The sequence below is a fragment of the Bombus pascuorum genome, chromosome 13, assembly GCF_905332965.1.
Source record: "Bombus pascuorum chromosome 13, iyBomPasc1.1, whole genome shotgun sequence".
NCBI classification, from domain to species: domain Eukaryota; kingdom Metazoa; phylum Arthropoda; class Insecta; order Hymenoptera; family Apidae; genus Bombus; species Bombus pascuorum.
In genome coordinates, this window is record NC_083500.1 from 316,195 (window position 1) to 335,700 (window position 19,506).

General features: G+C 37.2%; 1 protein-coding gene across 4 annotated transcripts in view; it reads right to left on the reverse strand.

Annotated features, from left to right (window-relative positions):
• Positions 1–4,972: 4,972 nt before the first annotated feature.
• The window catches only part of LOC132913092 (alpha-catulin), a 68,441-nt gene continuing 53,907 nt past the window's right edge, over positions 4,973–19,506 (reverse strand). For 3 of the 4 annotated variants that reach the window (XM_060971058.1, XM_060971060.1, XM_060971059.1), the window contains 9 exons: positions 18,387–18,629; positions 15,729–15,992; positions 14,798–15,049; positions 14,352–14,511; positions 14,055–14,173; positions 13,578–13,907; positions 10,211–10,417; positions 9,009–9,499; positions 7,318–7,451 (listed from right to left, as the gene is read on the reverse strand). In XM_060971058.1, coding sequence (XP_060827041.1) covers positions 9,092–9,499; positions 10,211–10,417; positions 13,578–13,907; positions 14,055–14,173; positions 14,352–14,511; positions 14,798–15,049; positions 15,729–15,992; positions 18,387–18,629 — 1,983 coding nt within the window. In that variant the 3' untranslated portion in view covers positions 7,318–7,451; positions 9,009–9,091. Of the gene's footprint in view, positions 7,452–9,008; positions 9,500–10,210; positions 10,418–13,577; positions 13,908–14,054; positions 14,174–14,351; positions 14,512–14,797; positions 15,050–15,728; positions 15,993–18,386; positions 18,630–19,506 lie in introns of all 4 variants that reach the window. The other variant, XM_060971061.1, reaches the window with a different exon arrangement.

The window sequence follows — 19,506 nt, forward strand, 5'->3', positions numbered from 1 at the left end:
ATAAAATTACGTGAAGCTCTTTTACATTTTTCTTTTGTAATATTCAAACCATTAAAACTCCAATTAAAAGAAACACGCTTGTCATATTTGTACTCATTGTTCAAAGAAAACTACTAAATATTATTAAATGCTCACAAAAATAATAGTCAAATCGTATATTACATTTCTTCACATTTTTTCATATAGTTCATAATTTCTTAAGGAAGGAGAAAGAAATAGCACGATCGTCGCATCAATAACACTGACTTTACTTTCACGTCGTCTACGATCAAGCAATCGTTCGACTCGACAAAAATTGTCTTATTCGACCAGAGAAATATCAAAAATTCCTGGGGAGTCTTAGATCGTTTACGATCTTAACATCGCTCGGAAATTCAATTACGTCGCGATTGAATAACGTCAAAAAAATATAGACATGTTCCTGTTATCAAGTGCGCACGTTCTATTAGAATCTCAAACATTTGCTAGAACAAACGTGAAAGTAATTACCCGAAATTATTGTCATCGATATTTATCTAAAATCTGACTAACGTAGGACCAACAGATCAGAATGACCGATGTACGAAGCGTGATATCTACATCGTCTGCTCGATCGTTAAAAAATGGAAAGACTAAGATTGTAGAATCGATTGTTCGCATTTAAATGCGATTGTCTAGTAACCTAGTGACTTTTGTATTAATAATTATTTAAATATTCACTTGGTTAATAGTTTGGATGCAATCGTGATCGATCGAATACTCGGAGAATGATGTACCGGTTATCTAGAAAGTTTGTAATCGTCTCTTTCAGTTGGAGTTTTAATACATCGAAATGAGTAAGAAAATGTTTTTTACTTCTTTAAAAATCGGTACGATCTTTCCGGACAAATAAAACATACCAACATAGATTTGAATCGGGAATACGCTAACGGACAAATTTATGGAAAATAGATTCAAATAAAAATAAAAATAAAAGATCTCAAGGAATTTATAAAATAGAAAATTGTGCGACAAATTAGGTATAAATGGACAACTTTTACCTGTTCTCTTTTTAGAGTTATACTAATGGATCGATTAATTGAAAAGACGAAGAAACAACTCGGACAAACAAAACATGCGAATATCTGATCGTTCACTTTTTAAATCTACGAATCACGTTTTTCTTCGTTTCAGATGCTTGTCACAAGGCTACTTGGTTTTCTCATACCGGCTTTCACTCATATTATCTTTCAGTTTCTTTTTTCTTTTGTCGTTTTCTTTTCAAGAAAAACAGGACACAATGAAATATCAATCATCGATAATATTACACCACAGGCACGAAATAGTCCAACTAACAGCAATCGTCGGTATTTAGTATTTAGTATTTACGTAATGGTACATATTATGCGTATTATGTATATATAGATTGACATTACAATTTGCACTATGTACATCGTTCGTTGCCAGTTTTATGTTCTGTTTTCCTGTTTCTGTCGAGAGCATAAAACAGTTACAAAACGAACGTCGTACAGGATGTAAATAAGTACATACGTATGTATTTTGCGTATACAGGCGTGACACGCGCGCGTGTGGTTTCCAGTAAAAACGTGTTAACATTTAGAAGAAGATAGGCACAATCGATGGGAACGATGAGCTCCGGAAAAATGTGTCTCGCGCGTTGCTTCGTGTGACAATCGTTGTTTTCGTCAACGAATTCGATCGAACCAAATCTAAAGACGATTAACGAATACCTCGTTTCTCCTTTCCTATCAGCTTTTCTCGCCGATTTTTTATTTTTTTCTAAGATGTTGAATTTATTTTAATTTACATATATGCCGACAAACTGGGATTGATCGATGATCGAAACGCAGATAACACCTAAATACAATATCGTTTATCCACGAGTAGAAACTTTTCCTTCTTAGGGAGGTATCTAAGCTACGAATTGAGGTAGAATTACATATGGATACATAGAATAGAATTGCAAATTCGAGACAATGTATAAGTACACGGGGGTGGGGAGAGAGAGAGACTAATGAGACGTTCAAACAGCGATGAACGAAAAGGGTTCGTCAATTGTTTCTGGAATACGAATGCCAAGCTTCTAGAATATACCATAGTGTCACAACTGTGAATGCTAGCCATATAATCATTATTGTTGCTGTTAATATACTTAACGATATTATCGATACACGTTACACTTATCAACTGACCTCTATACAACAACTAGAATTTCGATCAACTATATGTTTACTATCACCATTGGTATTAATGTTAATATACGACGAGAACTCCACTTCAGATAGGAAACAACGAAGCCGATCCAACGCAAAACTGTGTTATCAGATCTCGAATGAACGTACTATCGAAGATCATCGTTTCGAATAATCTTAATGTAGAAACCGAATTCATGAGAGATAAAGATATATCTATACTCTGAAATCTGTTGGATTTCTAATAGAAACACAATAGAAGTATAGAAAGAGATACAAGGTATATGTATACGTATAACGAAAGTTGGTCTTTAGTTGGGGTAATTCGGCTAGAGATGGACGTTGCCCAGAAGAGAGAGACCGCAGATGACTTTGCAAATTCGCAACTAAAGAAGTAAAGTCTCGACAGAAATTCGTTCTGTCCTCTAAATATTTTGGATACCCTTGCATATTTTCTTCGCGCAAAACGTATGGATCCAATGTTGCGTCTAAGTTCAATTCTACTTGTCAAAGATCAGTGTGCGTGAAACATATTCCTTGGATAGTAAGGACTACAACATTCGGTCGAACTTTAAAGATATAACTAACGGTGGGATTATTTGAAAAGATTCAGATCAAAATCGAACTGCTTTCCTTGAAAGCCTTGTATGTACGGTAACTCGATCGACAAAACACCTTCATATCGAAGGGAAAGTTTAGTTTCCTCGACCTGAGACCTAAGACCTGAGACCTGACGATAGAGCTCCGAGAATAGTTTCTGATTATCAACGATATCTATGATTCACACTAACTTGATTCGATAATGAGATGATTAACTGAACGCTTACGCGGAAACTCGCTTCTCGGTTTCCCCTTATAAAATATTTGTGCTGTTTTATAGAAAAGAAACTTAAGCTTACCCCCTTAACAACTGATCGAGCTCTATCATTATCATATACTCTAAAAGACCGCGGATAACGTATAATACAGAGTTTGTACAAATGCGTCGCGTACGTGTGTTACAACTTATAACAAGTCGGTTATTATATTCCTGCGAGGTTACGCGTACGCAATACGAGAACGCGGATTCGCGTAATTACACTCTAGGAACATCTCGAGGATCTATCAACGAATTCTCATCGATCGGAGGCTTCGTCGATATCGCATGCGTCTCGTTCGCCTACGATCGCTCCGAATCCTTGTCGATTCCAACGTTACATCGATCATATTTTCAACCTCTTTTGATCGGTGAAGTAAAGTCGATCGATATTTCCGTAAACAGAGTACATTAATATCGTTTCAAATTATCGCGATTACATTCGTATCTGGAATATAGCACGACTTTGCATCATCGACATCTACGACCCGTTTCTCTTCATAAACTCCTGTGATCGGTCACATTCTTTGTGCCAACTCTGTATAATACATACAGAATCGATCTTCTATATATATATTTGTAAGTACGAGAAATGCATGACTGGTCGACATTTAGCTCGCGTATAACTTATGGTTCTATGTACAATCGATTTTTACGTTTTAGTCGCCTGTCGAATGCAACGTTACTAATGCTAATGCTAATCGTCAAAATCGTTACTTCCGTGGCAGAACGACTCGTTCATTTTTAAATCTCTTTGGGCTTGGCTTCGTCTGGTTCGTTGAGAGGAAGCTCGTTTAACGTCGTTCTGTGGTCTGTATTTATGAATACGCATAGAGATTGGTGGAAGATGACAGGAACGGGTTCTGGCTGTTAATCGGATCCAATGAAACTCTGAGCAACGATTCGTGTCCGCGTCTTCCAATTTCTAATGTCGACTTTCATAGCGTACAAAGAACGCATAGGACGATATGTCGGATCAATATTTATACGGTACAGCGTCACTGTATATAATCGTAATGCATAATGTTCACTGTGGATAGAAATTTGTTGGACCGTCAATTGATAAAATAAAAAAACGTAGCGAACGTTGCTCGTGCACAGTCATCGATCGCGATGAATCTTGTACATTTCGGTCCGCGTCAGGTCAAACCCCAAAGTCAGACCCCAAAGTCGAATCTTGATTATTTTCCGTTTCTCTGACGAGAGGGAATGAACAAACGTTTCGTTAGCGGTTTCAAAGACGACTCTGCGTGGAAGTATTACAATTACGAACACGATTTTCATTTGTGACATCTTCGTCGAGGCGGTTGGCTCGGCTTGACTCGACTCGACCTGATCAAATGTTAATTTCGACACGAAACACGCGTTTTTAGAAGAATGAAGAAATACGTTGACACATATAGGGTTTGATCGAGTGGAGCAATCGATTCGTTTTAAGTTAACGGAGCTCGAGCCACGAGATTTCGGTTATCGTACGCGTCTCACGGTGTCTTTGCCACAAAGTACGTCCCTGACCGCCCTGCTGCCGCCCCCAGGTCACCCTCGATAACCATCTCCTGCCCCATCATTCAAGCTGTGCTCTTGCTCTCGTGATTTCATTATTCGCAAAATCTGTAGCCTATATCCGATAGTCGATTATTAAATTATCTGGTATTCGAGAGTGTAAAAAGCAAAAGTCTCGGATCATGAAACGAATAGTCTTCGTTCTCGCGCGATATCTTTTTGCGTGGAATTTGATTACCCTGAGTTATTTTGTCGACGCTTTTAGCGTGTCAAATGTGCGAAGTTGAGGAGAATACCTTTATACATATGTAGAAGGAAGCGATTTGAATTTAAAGCATACAGAACAATCTCTTTGTGAAATTAATCCTCTTTAACTTGAAAGTAATTTGTATTTAATAATATCATATCGTCTTGATCCGACGACTATTGTTATAAGTAATAATAATAATAACGCCGAACGAATATTTGGTATATTTGGTATAATATAAAATCGTAGAGGTTTGCATTCTCCTTAGCTTCTTAGTGTGACGGTGCAAAAAGTTTGAAAATTCAAAGAATCAGATTCCAGGCTTACGCATAGCCATTGTCCAGGTAACAAGCGGAACTGTTCGTCTATCGAAGCGTTTAATACCTTGCCAGACGTTAATTGGCGAGTTATTATTTAATTGCTGAACGTCAAAAGCGAATCTTGAGAAGCGTAATGCCTCGCAGCACGTTGCGTTTACGGTGAAAGGTACATGACGTAACGTGATGTAACAAAGAAAGAGAGTGGGGAAATTTGTTGAAAAATCAGTTGGTGAGACGCGTAAGCGGATGTTTAAAAGACATTTCGATCGAGTTTATTGTCGTTGCACCAACTTTTCTACATGGAAGAACGAGTTCCTTTCGTTTTAGAATTTTCTTTTTTTTTTTTTTTTGCATATGGAGCAGTTCAGAAATTCTTGAACGAAGAGACACAGAGGTGATTAAAGTCAGTGCAGCAAAAGACAAAACAACTTGTTAACGATGAAACGTGCTGCGTTGAAATTTTTGCTTCGCTGCCACTCGAATTACACATATGTAAAATATGTGTTCGATAAATCACACGGAAAGTTGAATGGATTTTAAAGCAGCGGCAGCAGCAGCAACATATATTACGATAGAGGCACGCATACTGTCACGGACGAAGGGAACAAGTTATCTACTGGTGATCGTTGTTTCGACGAAAGGACTTTTCAAATAAAAGCCGCGTAAAGCGACTCCTATCAAAGGCGTTAATTATTCGAAACAGTTTTATCGTTCGCTCATCGGACGTCGATTTTTCTGATATGGCTGCATTATTGCCGCTGTGAATATTGAATTTCATCGCACAACTCGATGATGCTTTAGATTCTAAATTGCTCGTCTTGCTCATTTATTCATAGATACATTGCAGGATAAAATTTACCGTACGATGAAATTCTAAAGAAGAGGAGTAAAAAGGGTGCCGGAAAAATTGTTCGTTTCGAGTGACGTTCATTTTACGTTTCGTTCAGCTGTATATGGGTCGTGTTCGGAGCAAACACGATTTTAAACGTACGCGTCGAAACACCTTTAAGATAATTTTATGCGATTACATGAAAATTTTGGAATATCGAAATAGCCGTTACTTTCCCAAGGAAAAAGTTTTTTCGTATATCTTTTAAAATGCCAACGAACGCGCTTTAACGTTCTTTGTGTTCTTGATTCATTGCACGGTTTGACGCGTGCGTTTTTTTTTTGTGCAAAAGCGTACCTAAATTTCTCGTGATTCTCTATTGGTTCCTGTCATGCGTTTCATGGGAGTCACGCAAAGGGACACGGAACCGTTTCTCGAGCAGAAAATCCGTTTCATTTTCTATATTGAGCAACGCAAAGATTACGCGTGTACCGTGGCTAATCGCTGGAATACATGTAGCTTGTGCTCGAAGCAAATTATGATTAAGAAACGTACACGTCGATAATCTAAATTCTAAATATCCCCGTTGAAAAGCAAATGCGCTTTCAAAGTCCACTCGTCGGATACAAATACAATATGCTCGTAAGAAATTACACGGTCAGCTTATCTCCTAGATAATCCTTAGTTAATCAAGGAACCAGTCGATTGGTAATTCTGGATAGTACCGGTAAGATTTGAAATAAGATTGAATTTCTTTCATTCGTTAATCGAAAACTCTAACTTGTAACGAAGGTTTCATCGAACTTTATTGTTCGTTTCGGCCAACTTTACGGAAGGACGATTCGACCACATCTGTTTGTTCGATATTCGTTTCTTGACGTGATTCGATGGACGTCTGCTCTTTGTTAAAAATTGTAGACTAGAATAATCGCGTGTGTTCGAAAAATATTAGTTTAAAAACATTCTGTTCTTTCGATGGGATTTCTCGGATCTATTTGCAATATTTTGTTACGACATGACTTTGGATAAACATATTTTTTAACAGGTAGAAGATAATTATTCAAACGTAATAGAATTTTTTAAATTCGGCATTTCTCTCGACGAAACTTGACATTTCGATGCTACGTGTATCATTCGCAAAATAAGGCTTAATAAATAAGAAACTTTAGAAACCGAATAAACATAAACGATTGGTTGGTACGATTGGAAATCCCGTCGAAAATCTGCAAGATTCCGTTGAGATCTCGAAGGGAATCGAGGGAGCCCGACGTGTACGTTTCGGTGGGGCAGGCGAGGGTTCTTCCTAGAAAAGTAGAAAGGAAACCCGAGTGCGGCGAGCGTCCCCCTTGGCCCGTCGGGCCATCCCAAACTGTCAGACGGACGGGTCGCTGCCGGGGGCGGAGCCCGTCTTGCTGCCGTCGACACCAGCACCGCCACCGTCGCCATCGGCGCCTGCACCCTCTCCGCCCCTGTACGGCGAGCCGCCGGCCCCACGCGCCGACAGACCTCGGAAATCCAGGTTGTACTGAAAAATAGATCCAAAAATACAGATTATCCACTCTGTACATTTTTTCTTCCTCTCCGTCGATTCTTCCTGATCACGGAGATGAGCATTGAACTAGTTTCTCGATCGATACGTCGGACCAAAAGTACTTTGACAATACACCCTTTAATTATCCTCGCGCGTCTATTTATCGTAGACATTCGCAGACACTCGCAGACACTCGCAGATATTCGCAGGCATACAAAGTGTATTTCTTGCGCCGTCTCTCGTCCATGATCTCCAAGTCGATACAAACTACGTATCTATACGTGTAAGAACAATTAGAAATACGTTACGTTAATAACGGTAAAATTCTTGTCTCTCATTGTTAATGGAATGTCATATCTACGCCAATCGAGGGCATAGATGTTTAAAATGTTGATTTAAAGCCTTTTGACTTAAAGGTAAAAAAATAATCAAGATATCGACTCGCAACAAAAAGGTTCGTAAGACGATAACAGCTGGCCGGTTTTTATTCGTTCGTTTTAACCATATGTAAATTCAAAATACTTTCGTCCAGCGTATCGATATTCCATTTAATGATCGTTCGAAGTATTTTAGTTGCAAATGGGTTCGTTAGCGGTCGTAATTGTTAATGATGCACTGCGATTATGAAGAATGAATCGTTACTTGTTTATAAAAAGTTGATGATTTGGAAAAGTCGGAAGTCGTTATGACAAATTGTTACTCTAATGAAAATTGTGTCAATTAATTTGGTATGTTAAAAAACAAGCGTTATATTTTGCAATTTACGGCGTGTCAGATATGATATCGATAGAGAAAGAAGAAATAATGAATTCCGTTACACGGTGAAATATGGTATTGCATCCATTCCTGTAAAGATAGCTGAAAACAGGAAACTAGATTGATTAAAAGTTCCTCTTCGTGCCGTGAACTATGTCGAATCGGTATTCGACGGTGTCACTGTGTAGCTTGTCGATCGAAGTGAAGCTGTTCAAAAATTGGAACATGAAAAAACGTCTGCAAAGTACAATAAGAAAAACAAGAAATCGAGCCAACTTATTAGAGCAATAAAACAAAACCTACGCGTAAAATGCATCGCATAAGAAAAAGCGGCGTCGGGAAGGGGGAAGGGGAACGCCTTTGTCGAACACGAATGATGCGAAAACGATCGATCGTACTAGATAGAAGATGGAACAACAATTGGATCGTTAGGTTAACGGTATTGCAATATCATATTGCGTTAGATATTTTACCGTTTCATAGAACAATTTTGATCCATAGCCATATCTCGAGGACTAAATTCGAGGTGTTAAACTAATCGGAAATTACCGTCATTTTAACTTCATGGAAACCGTGAAATTCGATTAACCTATTTCCCGAGCAAAGTGTACTTACTATTCGAAGCTCGAAACGGAAAAGTTTTTCGGTCGATCGTAATTCGATCATTGGCGGTCGCGCGAATAGATAGCAGCGAGGCGAGAAACAGACTGATAATAAGCGAGAAAGCGAAAGGAAAAAGAATGAAAACAGAAAACGGAAAACGAAAAACTCAATGGGTGGAAACCAAAATCGAACCTGTGTACAACAGAAAGAACAGCGCTTCTGTAGCTGTGCGTGAAGAACACGTGCGACCTTCGGGGTGCAAACGAAAGTCTGTGTTATCTCGGCAAGGTGGCTGCGTGTCTTAGGTGCTGCAGCTGTGCCTGTTGCAGCTGCAGCTGCAGCAGTTGTAGATTCTGTAGGCAATACGGAGCCTGCGGCCCGCAAGTGGAAGTCGTGATGGGTGTCGAGTATGGAAGGACCGATGGATGAACGAAGGATGCGGAATTGCGTGTAGCAGTACTGGTGGAAGTGGTATTTGGCAGGGTGTTATAGTTAAAGAGTGGAAAGCCCAGATTCGCACCTCTTAAAATGTTGTGTAACTGGGCCGAAGTTAACGGATAAGGTTGTACGTAGGGACTGGTGGATGGTAACAATTGCGGACTAACTGGATACAAGCAATCCTCTTCAGCTAGGCCAGGTATCGTCGGACTGAGCTCCATGTACTGCGGCATCGTGACATTGTGCTATTCGACGAATGCATGGAAGGATACATAGAACACATTTTACTGCGTCGCTTACTATATATATATTATAATACTGTGTAGTTCGTTTATGCGAATATTTACTTTAGCTTTATTTTGCCTCCCAAGCACATAAATTTAAAATCTCACGAGTAATAATTATATCAAAAATACACAATGAATATAAACTGGAAAATTTTCTGATAGGAATAAATGAGGTGTAAATAAATTGTTTTTGTCGTTTCTCCTTGTTTGAATCCTCGTGATAAATGCTCCACGTTAAGCGAATATCGTTAAAAAGGCAAGTATTACACAGAAATATCTTCTCATAACTTTACAGTATTACATGACATAATAGCTAAACAATTATGTAAAAATGAAAACATATCACTTTCACTATCACAAAGCTAGCTACGATAAAAAATACTGTCCAGTTTTTCCTTCCTTCGTTCAACGAGCTATTTCTACAATTTTAATCAAACAAAATACCTCCTACAAGTGTGAAAGAACGGTAAAGACTGAATACATACATACGTATCTCGTTCTCGAGCAAAAGAAAAACGGAGAAAAAAGAAAAAGAAAAGATGAAAAGTGAGGGACATACTAAACAAAAGATAAAAATGTAACGTGACTAAAAGGGTCAATTGGTGTGGTTGACGCTAGAATTTTCCTTGTGCATAGTATAAGATCAAATAACGCGCGAGCGTATCTTACCTTTGTGGCGCAGACGAAACATGTGGTCACTACTTTCGAAATCACGTTCATTAAATTTTTTGTCTCTTGTATCACGTTATCGACTTTGGTGAAAGTGGCAGCCTTTCCAACGGTGGGATTCTTCACGGTGAATTGAAGCTGTTGCACATACGTTGGCACACGATCGAGATTTTCCAAGAGTTCTTTCTTGTGCGGTCCCCCTGGTACCTGCACCCATGCACAACATCGTATACAATCTTACATCTTCGTTCGTATCGCAAGGCAAACGCGATCGTGATTCGTTTCCAACGACTTGATCAGATATTTCAAATCTAGAAAATTCAGTTATACCGATGCTATGCGAATTTTCATCAAATTACAAATTTAGCAGATGTAATATCCTTTTTCGACTTTTATATTTGCCATATTAGCATGTTATGTATATCTATAATTCGATGTTGATCTAACTCGAAGCATGGGTCGTGTTTTAAAGATAAGAGAAATATTATACATATTTGTTATTTCTGTGCAAAATCTTCCTATGTTATCGAGAACACGTAATCGTTAATAAATTGTGGTTTTTGTGTTGAAGATTTCTACAAAATATAGATTAGAGTAATTTTTTAGTACCTAAAAATTTTTGTGCAAAATACAAATTAATTGTATAGGATCGTATGAAAGACGATTCGATTAAATTATTATTTTTATCTGTTTTCGCTACTTCATTATTAAAGAAACAACGCGATACGATACGATACGAGACGATACGATCCAATTTCTGTTGGAGAATCGTTGAAAAACTCCAATTACATTTGCCCTGCGAAATCATCGTTTTACATTTGTAGCGTAAGTCGAATAAATCTTTAAAGCAATGCCTGATTCTATTTTTTATCGATTGACTAGTATAATAAATACTTTAAAATACATATATCTTGGATATTTGTAAAAATATTGCATCTAGTAAAGATAACAAAAGAGATTTTCTATTCGTCCTAATAGAACACAATGCAACAAGTTTGAAAAAAGAACATGTCAGTTGTTCGAGAACATTAGAGAGTGACTGTGTGAATGACAGTGAATTAGTACAGACCTTGTTGTTTTTGCAAGCTTCTCGAATGACAATTCATTTTGAATCATAATGAAAATCAAGCGATACGCTTTTCTTAAACGATCGCAGCTAAAATGAACTTGAAATAAATAATTAATCAAACGTATTTCTTTTTAAATTTGAAAATTTTTTCATAAAAAATTACTTCACGTACTCCTTTCGACGAAGAGAAGAAGAATGAGTGACTTTACGTGTCTTTATGCGAGTAAAACGCGTAGTAGTATTAAGTAACGCGTCTTTCAATTAGAAGCAAGTTACATGCGATTAAAATACTTTTTTATACGAGTATGTGTCATAGTCGAAAGACTTATCTTCACATTATTTTAATTTTAATTTTTTGCAGCGAACAAAGTAATATCGCTCTATCGGCGGGTCCCATGAAAATAGAATAAAATTTCATTTTAGCTGTCATTTAAGAATAAAGTGTAAAAAAGGTCGAATCGGAAGCTAGCAAAAACTGAGACATAATAGTCATGCCCCAGATAGTGGAAGGAGGGGGACCACAATGCACATAGACGTCGTCCACAGACGGAAGCATTCCCGTAGCATCTAAAACACACCTTACTAATCGTACACAAAAAAGTCGTAAATGTACGTATACAAAATTGGTTTTACCAACAAAATAACGATCATAGTTGATTTGGTGGTATGAGACGTGAGAGATTCAACGGTATGTCTACGTTCCAAAATGAGAGTCACGTTCCTGCTGCAGAACTTATACATACTTCGTTAATTACCAGCGTCTGAAAAAGTTCTGGCTATTGAACTGATTAATCTAAAGAACTCTTACTTTCTCAACTGGAACTTTCTTAATGAACGTAAAAACAAAACACGAAAAATATTATCAATGTAATCGTAGTTACGTACACTTTCAAACAACGAGACTCGAATATACTTGCTCATTTCAAATCTCGATTGTATGAAACTTGACATTAAAAAGAATACTTATCTATCAATGCGACAATTATCGTATAGCTGCTTTCAATATTAATCCGTAAGGGTATAAACACGCGAGCTATAGAAATTACTTCCGATTATCAAATTGGGAGCAACGTAATCGTTTAATTGCCTAGCGAAAATTACTTTACCGCCATGTAAGTCAGTATGAAAAATGCAACGTCATTCCTTGTAACGTGCTTTCTTTGTCGGAGAACGAACAAAAGCAATGTATGAGGTACTACGTCATTCGAGAGAAACGATTGTTTGGGATAAATCATACCAGGTATCATCGCACGATCTTGCATAACACAGTACTGTTGCGTATAGTAAAGTAATAGAACAATAAAAAGATAGTGTATAGTGATGTAAAGAGAAACACGAAAACACTTAACAGCAACTGATGAACAATGAGTTCGCAGAAAAATGAGCGGTATAATGCACGGCAATGAGAACGATCTGTACAAGGCGAACGTGATCTCTATTAGCCCAACAAGGGTCTAAAGTAAAGAGAGAAAGAGTTACCTGGGTGGAGGCATTCAAAGAGCGAGGGTCAAAAAAGGGTTTCATAATACAAGAATATATATTACAAGGTTAGCGTTTTTGTTGACTTTTGTTTCAAGAAAATATAGAAAGATCAAAATGGTTTTGGGTAACTATATATATTCGGCCTAGCTAGGAGGGTTGAAAGGGCAGCAAACGTGTTAATTCGAACATGTCTAATGCTAATAATTCGCGGCCGAGCTACCCCCAATCCATTTCTAACACTACTCCGTACGTTATATTTTTCCCATCGATTAAAATATTATTTATTCTTGAAAATATCGATCAGACACAAAAAGAATACTTATACAAACGTATGATACACCGTGAAACAAGAAAAGGAATTCGTCTGGATTCGACGTAGCTCTAGCGTAGCAATTACGTAAAAATGAAACTCAATTAGCGAAATCGAAGTAAAAATATTTCCAATATAGCAAGGATCAAAAAACTCGGAATCAAGTCCAGTATAGAATCCGTAATAATAATAATGATGATGATCATGAGAATAATAACAATAATGATAATAGTAAACAGTAATGATAACAAATAATAATAATAACAATAGTAATAATAATAATAACAATAGTAATAACAATAGTAATAATAATAATAATAATAATAATAATAAACAATGATAAAAGAGTATGATTATAAAGTAAGAGTGATGTACGTGTATACGTGTACGTATAGGCGTTTCCTGTACTTATACACGTATATACATAACATCTGAACATCAGACCAATTAAAAAATGTGTATCAGTTTTGCTCTGAATCTACGCTGCCTTAGTAACTGATACATACCTGATAGCTGAATTGTCTCACAACCTTGTACAATCTGTTCGCCTCCTCGGCGAAATACTCAGCTTGGGTGAATAGATCTTGGGTGGTTTTCAATGCTCCTTCACCTCTGGTGAACTGGTACATCGAGAACGCCATCGAGGACATATTCTTCGCGCGTTTCACGATGTCGTTGTTCTCTTCCAGGGCGCTTCCACTTTCCTGCCATTTCTCTGTTTCCGCATCCATCTCCGAAGTGATCAGCTTCATCTCCAGACCTGCCTTTGCGATCTTAGCCTGCTCCTCGCTGTCCAATTTTACCGGTTTCAGTGGTTTGCTCGTTGTACCGTGTTTCTGAAATAAACAAAGATATTAATCTTGTCAGATGCAAATTCGAGATTATAGATATTCAAAGAATATTAAATAATAATAATAATAATAATAATAATAAACTATATCGAGTCAACGATTCTAAACCATAGTATGAACAAATTAACTTACTCCAGGTCGTGGTAGGGACATGTAAACTTGTTTTTCAGGTCGGTTTTGATTCAATTCGAGTACATCTTTCGCCACGGTGGTTACATCAGTCATAAGCCATTGCCACATGTCGGCAAACACTGAAACACGTATCAGAATGAAATCCAGTATTTTTCTCCGTGTCTTAGAGATTCTAGAGAAACGTAAATGACTTTGAATTCAAGGAAGAATTTCTAAATATACGTTACGAAAAAACAAAGAGTGGAGTGGAAATTCCTGAGCGGAATACTAGCGATTAATATGTTACGAGTAATCTACCTTCTAGGTTTTCCTTAGCGATTTTACTGGTAGGATGTCTCGCTAAAGTATATGCCGCTGTCACCACTTGGGGACCGTATATTCTCAGGTTAATTTCGGTAAACTTGGCTGAAACTTGCAACGATTCCGAGAGCGCAACATGTCTCAGCATTTTGCACACCTATTAATCGATATGTTTGAAAACTTGAATTATCGATTGCTAATGATATCGTTTAGATTTCGACGGCATTCCAGAAAAAGACACTGCCGATGATGAAGATTAAACAAGATTTACCGATTAGCTGATTTTCAAACATCTTTCATTTTTTATTTAGTATTTGATCTCAAGATCGTAAAAGAGCAAATTTTCTAAAGAAAACTGTAGAAAAGCGAAAGGATTCGAAATCTAAAGTATGAAAATTTTTTCAATGAAATATTCGATGTTGACGTCAGAATCGAATACTTACTTCGAGAATGTGTTCAATGTACTCGCGAAATTTTTCGTTGCTTTCTTGAAGAAGATATCTGTCATTGGCCAAAGCGACGTTCCTGATCGTTGAAACAAGTTCCTGACCCGCTTTAGTTACCTGTCCAAGATCGGCCGCTTGTTCCATCGTGGTCGTGCATAGCTGCTGGCGAAGATCCCTGGTGGTACGTAATACTCCCAAGACAGCTTGCTCCATCTCAGAACTTGGAGAGCCACCGCCACCTTCGTAATTCTAATACCAGATAATAATAGTAACAATAATTTTACTATTTTTCTACTCCTTTGGTATACGTAGAATTATGATTTTAGCAAAAGAAATTGTCTCTTTGGAGGTATTCGCGATTTTAATCAAATTCAAACATCATTACTACAAATCCACCATCGAAGTGTCTTGATACCTTCAGCGGTAGAGTATTCCTTTCTTGATGTATCTTTCTTTAATTCATATGATTGATAGAATGTAAGCGAACATAAAATATTTCATTTAACGTATCCTAAAGATGGACGGTATGTGTTCAAAGCAATTACTAATTTTACAAGAATATGCATCGCGATATTTCTCACAGTCAGCGACAAAAAGAAATGTACCTTCTCTTTCTTTTTAAAGAGGGAATCGCTCGCATGCTCCCTCGTACCTATTCACCGATGGTAGACTCTCGTAACTGTGGTTCAGTTTAGCATGGTCTTTCATTCAGATTTATAGCGGAATGTCCGTTATTTTTCGGAATATTCTTCCACGGGAATGAATTAATCCCGTATTATATGAACTTTCTGTATTAAACTTTTTTCTCTAGCAAATCTACGACCATAGAATCATTTTTTCCTTGTATTTTTAGGCGGAGATAAATCAAAGAGACTTACAATTGGTATTAAACTTTTAACAAGAGATCTGTTAAAAAAATTGACCTTACCATACTGTTGCCGATTCGCAGGAGCGTGTTGAGCTCGAGTTGCGCTCGATCGCAAAGCAGAAGGATGTTTTCTCTGTGCTCGTGGCTCGTGTATGCGCTATCAGTGAAATCCTGCGTTCTCTCAATAACGGTATCTAGCGCGGCGGTGAGGGTCTCTCGACAACCTGGTCCTAGGAGAGTCATTCTTGTGGTTTCAACGAGTCTCTCGAAGTGTTTCAACGCGGAGAATGCCGTGCTACTGTCCCAATCCTCCTGCTGTGGACTCTGGAATCAGTCATCGACTTAGTAAAATATTCTCTCTGTTCTTCTAGTAATATACATATTATCTTCCGTCTCTGGATTTACGTTAACGATATTTCAATCTTCGACGTACGCTATCGTTCGAAAGTTTTCAGTCTGTTTTATTATTCTTAATATTCAACACTTCTTTCAATAAACAATTGCTACGCGAGTATGTAAATGTAGATTAATACGATACAAATAACGCGGCGTTCGATTAATTTTATTATTACGGTATTTATGTTTATTTTTTATTCATACGTTCGCGAATGTTGCTTTTAGAAAAACGTTTAAAAAAAGAAAAAATACGCTTCGAGTTTAATTGCGCATGTAACAAACAGTTGCTATATTTACACAGGAGTATGACCTGTATATATGTACTTGCTGTTGCTATATAGTAACAAGATATCATGCGAAGCTTTAATGGCACGCCATACCTAAATATACTCTTGCCCTAAGGTCAGCATAGATACGTGCAGTTGAACCGATTGCACTTAAGCAAGGATAGAGAGCATTCGACTATGCAATATCCCGATGGCGTCGATTATGCATTCTTCTAGATAGCAATTACTCGCACGAGATCCTTGAACGTGACCGAGCACCTCGATCCGCATTTCTTTTCAAAGCTTCTCGATTATCGGTCAATCTGGATGTTATACATTTTTCGCTGATACTTTAAGCTTTCATCCATCCTCTACTTAGCTCTTTTACGAATATCATGCACTTTCTTTCAGCGGGAAGACGCTCGAAATACGTTAACACATTATACGCGGTAAAATCGGAATTTTATCATTATTTTCGATGAAGAATGATAAAAGTTTCAGGTAAACCCTCTTATGCATTTATATATATATAACAACTATATATACAAACCCTCATATACAGTTGGTCGATGCTTTAACACCTTTTTCGGAATCAGCAAGTTTTGGTAAACTACGCTAATACAGATCTATCGTTTATTGCGCGAGATATGTGTTTGGAGTCATTCGTGTGACTTTATTATTTTTATATACAAAAAAGGTTTCTCTTATCGTTTGTTTCTCCTGTATAAAATAATGTTCATCGTATTTTCTGTGGTCAAGGGTTGTCGTATTTACTATCAGCTTAATAACAGAAAACAAGGTGATTAAAATGAAAACGGGATTTAACCCTTGACGAAACAATTCCCTATTGTTTTATTATCCCACTAGGGGTGAGAAGATTTGGCTCGTCTCCCATAGGTAATTGGCGAGAAATTGAAATTAATGCGCTACCTGCAATTTGGCACGTGCTGAAGAATGTACCGCAACGTCGTTTACGATATCCACTTCGACATTGTTTGCTATGCACGGTTCTTATGTGTGGTACGATATCAATTCGCATCGCTGTTAATTCACCGCATTAATTCCATGCTGAAGATGTTCCTTAAATTTCGAAAATGCCTCGACCGTTCATGCAAGAGCATGTCCACCGATTCGTCGATGGTGCCGATATATCGGATCATACGTGAATTTCGGAATGTTTGTAACTCTCTTCTATTTTATCGAATCCTATATTCTGAATACAAACGTATTGAGGAAACATTTCTGTATTACGAAATATACGTATCGAAGTTGCCGATAGTGATTTGTATTTTGGTAAAAAAGATTTCTTTGAAATGTCATTAAAAAAAAAAAGTAATATTTAAGATTTCTATTTAAGATTTAAGATATTATTCCAAATTTCTGCATTAGCTAATACTTCTTTAAAATGAACAAAAACTTCTTTTTCTTCTTCTTCTTCTTCAGAAATGAATTTAAATACGTGACGACCTTAGGAAGAGACTCCTCTGTCCGACTTTGTACAGATTTCTTCTACTTACGAGAGAAATTTAAGCATGATCATCGCTACTTCGGTTCTTACAATTTCTGGCGAAGATAATAATTATTTTGTTGCTTTATCGCATACTGTAATATGGCCAAAGTTAGTCAAGGTCTCCAAAGTTTTACTCGATCATATATTATGTGTTAAACATGAGTCACAATTTGGCAAACGAAAGCTCTTTGGATTCGTTCCAAACTTTCGAATGTATTTCATTATAAATGTTTCTATCTACGTCGTCGCATGTTGTTACATCAAATGTATATTTACGTCTATAGGCGATGAGGTATAACAACATTCGTGGTTTCGTGGCGTCAAAATTTCATGAATATATAATCGCAGTGCAACAAATCTTTGTCGAAACCGTATTAGCGCGAATCTGTATCATATATGCATACAACGAACCTTGACCTTGCTGTGTGTTTATTTTTACAAATCTGTACGATCTTTATACGAACGTATTTATACGAACGTAACGTATCCATCTAAATATGTATACCTTTCTCGATAAAGATAATTGTATATTAATTAATTGTTTACCTGGGAATTGGAATAAGATTGCGATTCACTGCAATCTAATACTCCGTCTTTGACCACGTAGTGTATCAAGTCCATGGCTCTTCGCATCTGGCAGAAAACGGTGTCTCTGTTTTCTCTGGCAGATGGACATTCCGGATGCCTTAAGCAAGTTTTACTAGACGTGAGCAACATCATAGTGCTTCTCTCCAAAACTTGGCGAGCCGCAGCCATCTGTGCCCTTCGTCTCTCGTCTTTCAAGTCATTCTGAAATTTTCAAACGTTCCGTCCATTCATTCCTGTTCCACGTGTTGCTATTTACTTCGTATATTCGTAACATCGTGAACGTTATTTATATAATTAACGTGACCTTATAACATCTAACTAACGAATATCTTATTTAATAACAATTATTGGTACGATCCTATTATGATCATGTTGTAGTATCGTGGAAAGAATATTTAAAAAAGACCCGACGAAATATATACAATGTTGCGAGAAGCCTAAGTGCCGACAAGCCGAAAGGGTCAGAAAACTTGAAAGGGCCAAGCGGCCCATCAATATATCTTCGATCCCTCAGTCAAATAGTTACTCGAAAGAAGGTGTACGTGACCATGATCGTGGACGGTTTAGGAGCATGTACATGATGGGGGTATGAAAAGACGATTAATCGTCAGTTCTTAATTGAGAGTTTAGTTGCGAGGAGTTAGTTGCGAGTCGTCAGTTGAGTAGAGAGAGTTGAGTGGAGAGGGTTGAGTCGAAGGAGAGTTGAGATTAATCACTAGTTACCGAGTTGTTATGAGTTATTAATTGTTAGTTGTGAGTTGTGAATTATCAATTTAGTTGTCTTAATTATATCACATTACTGTATTAAGTTCACGTTAAATAACCATCGTTTCCTGTTTCAAGCACTGTAAATAGATCCATCTATCAATAAACTTATCATATAGGATCATGATTCACAGTATGATCATGATAGGATGATAGATATGAATGTAACTTAAAGAACGAAATTCGTTACAAAATTTCGCTATTATTGTAATTAAAAAAAACACGAGCCGGAAATTAAAATTTTTAAATTTAATCGATATAAGCAAATGTATGTACATATATATATAATATAATAAATATAATAGATAATTTA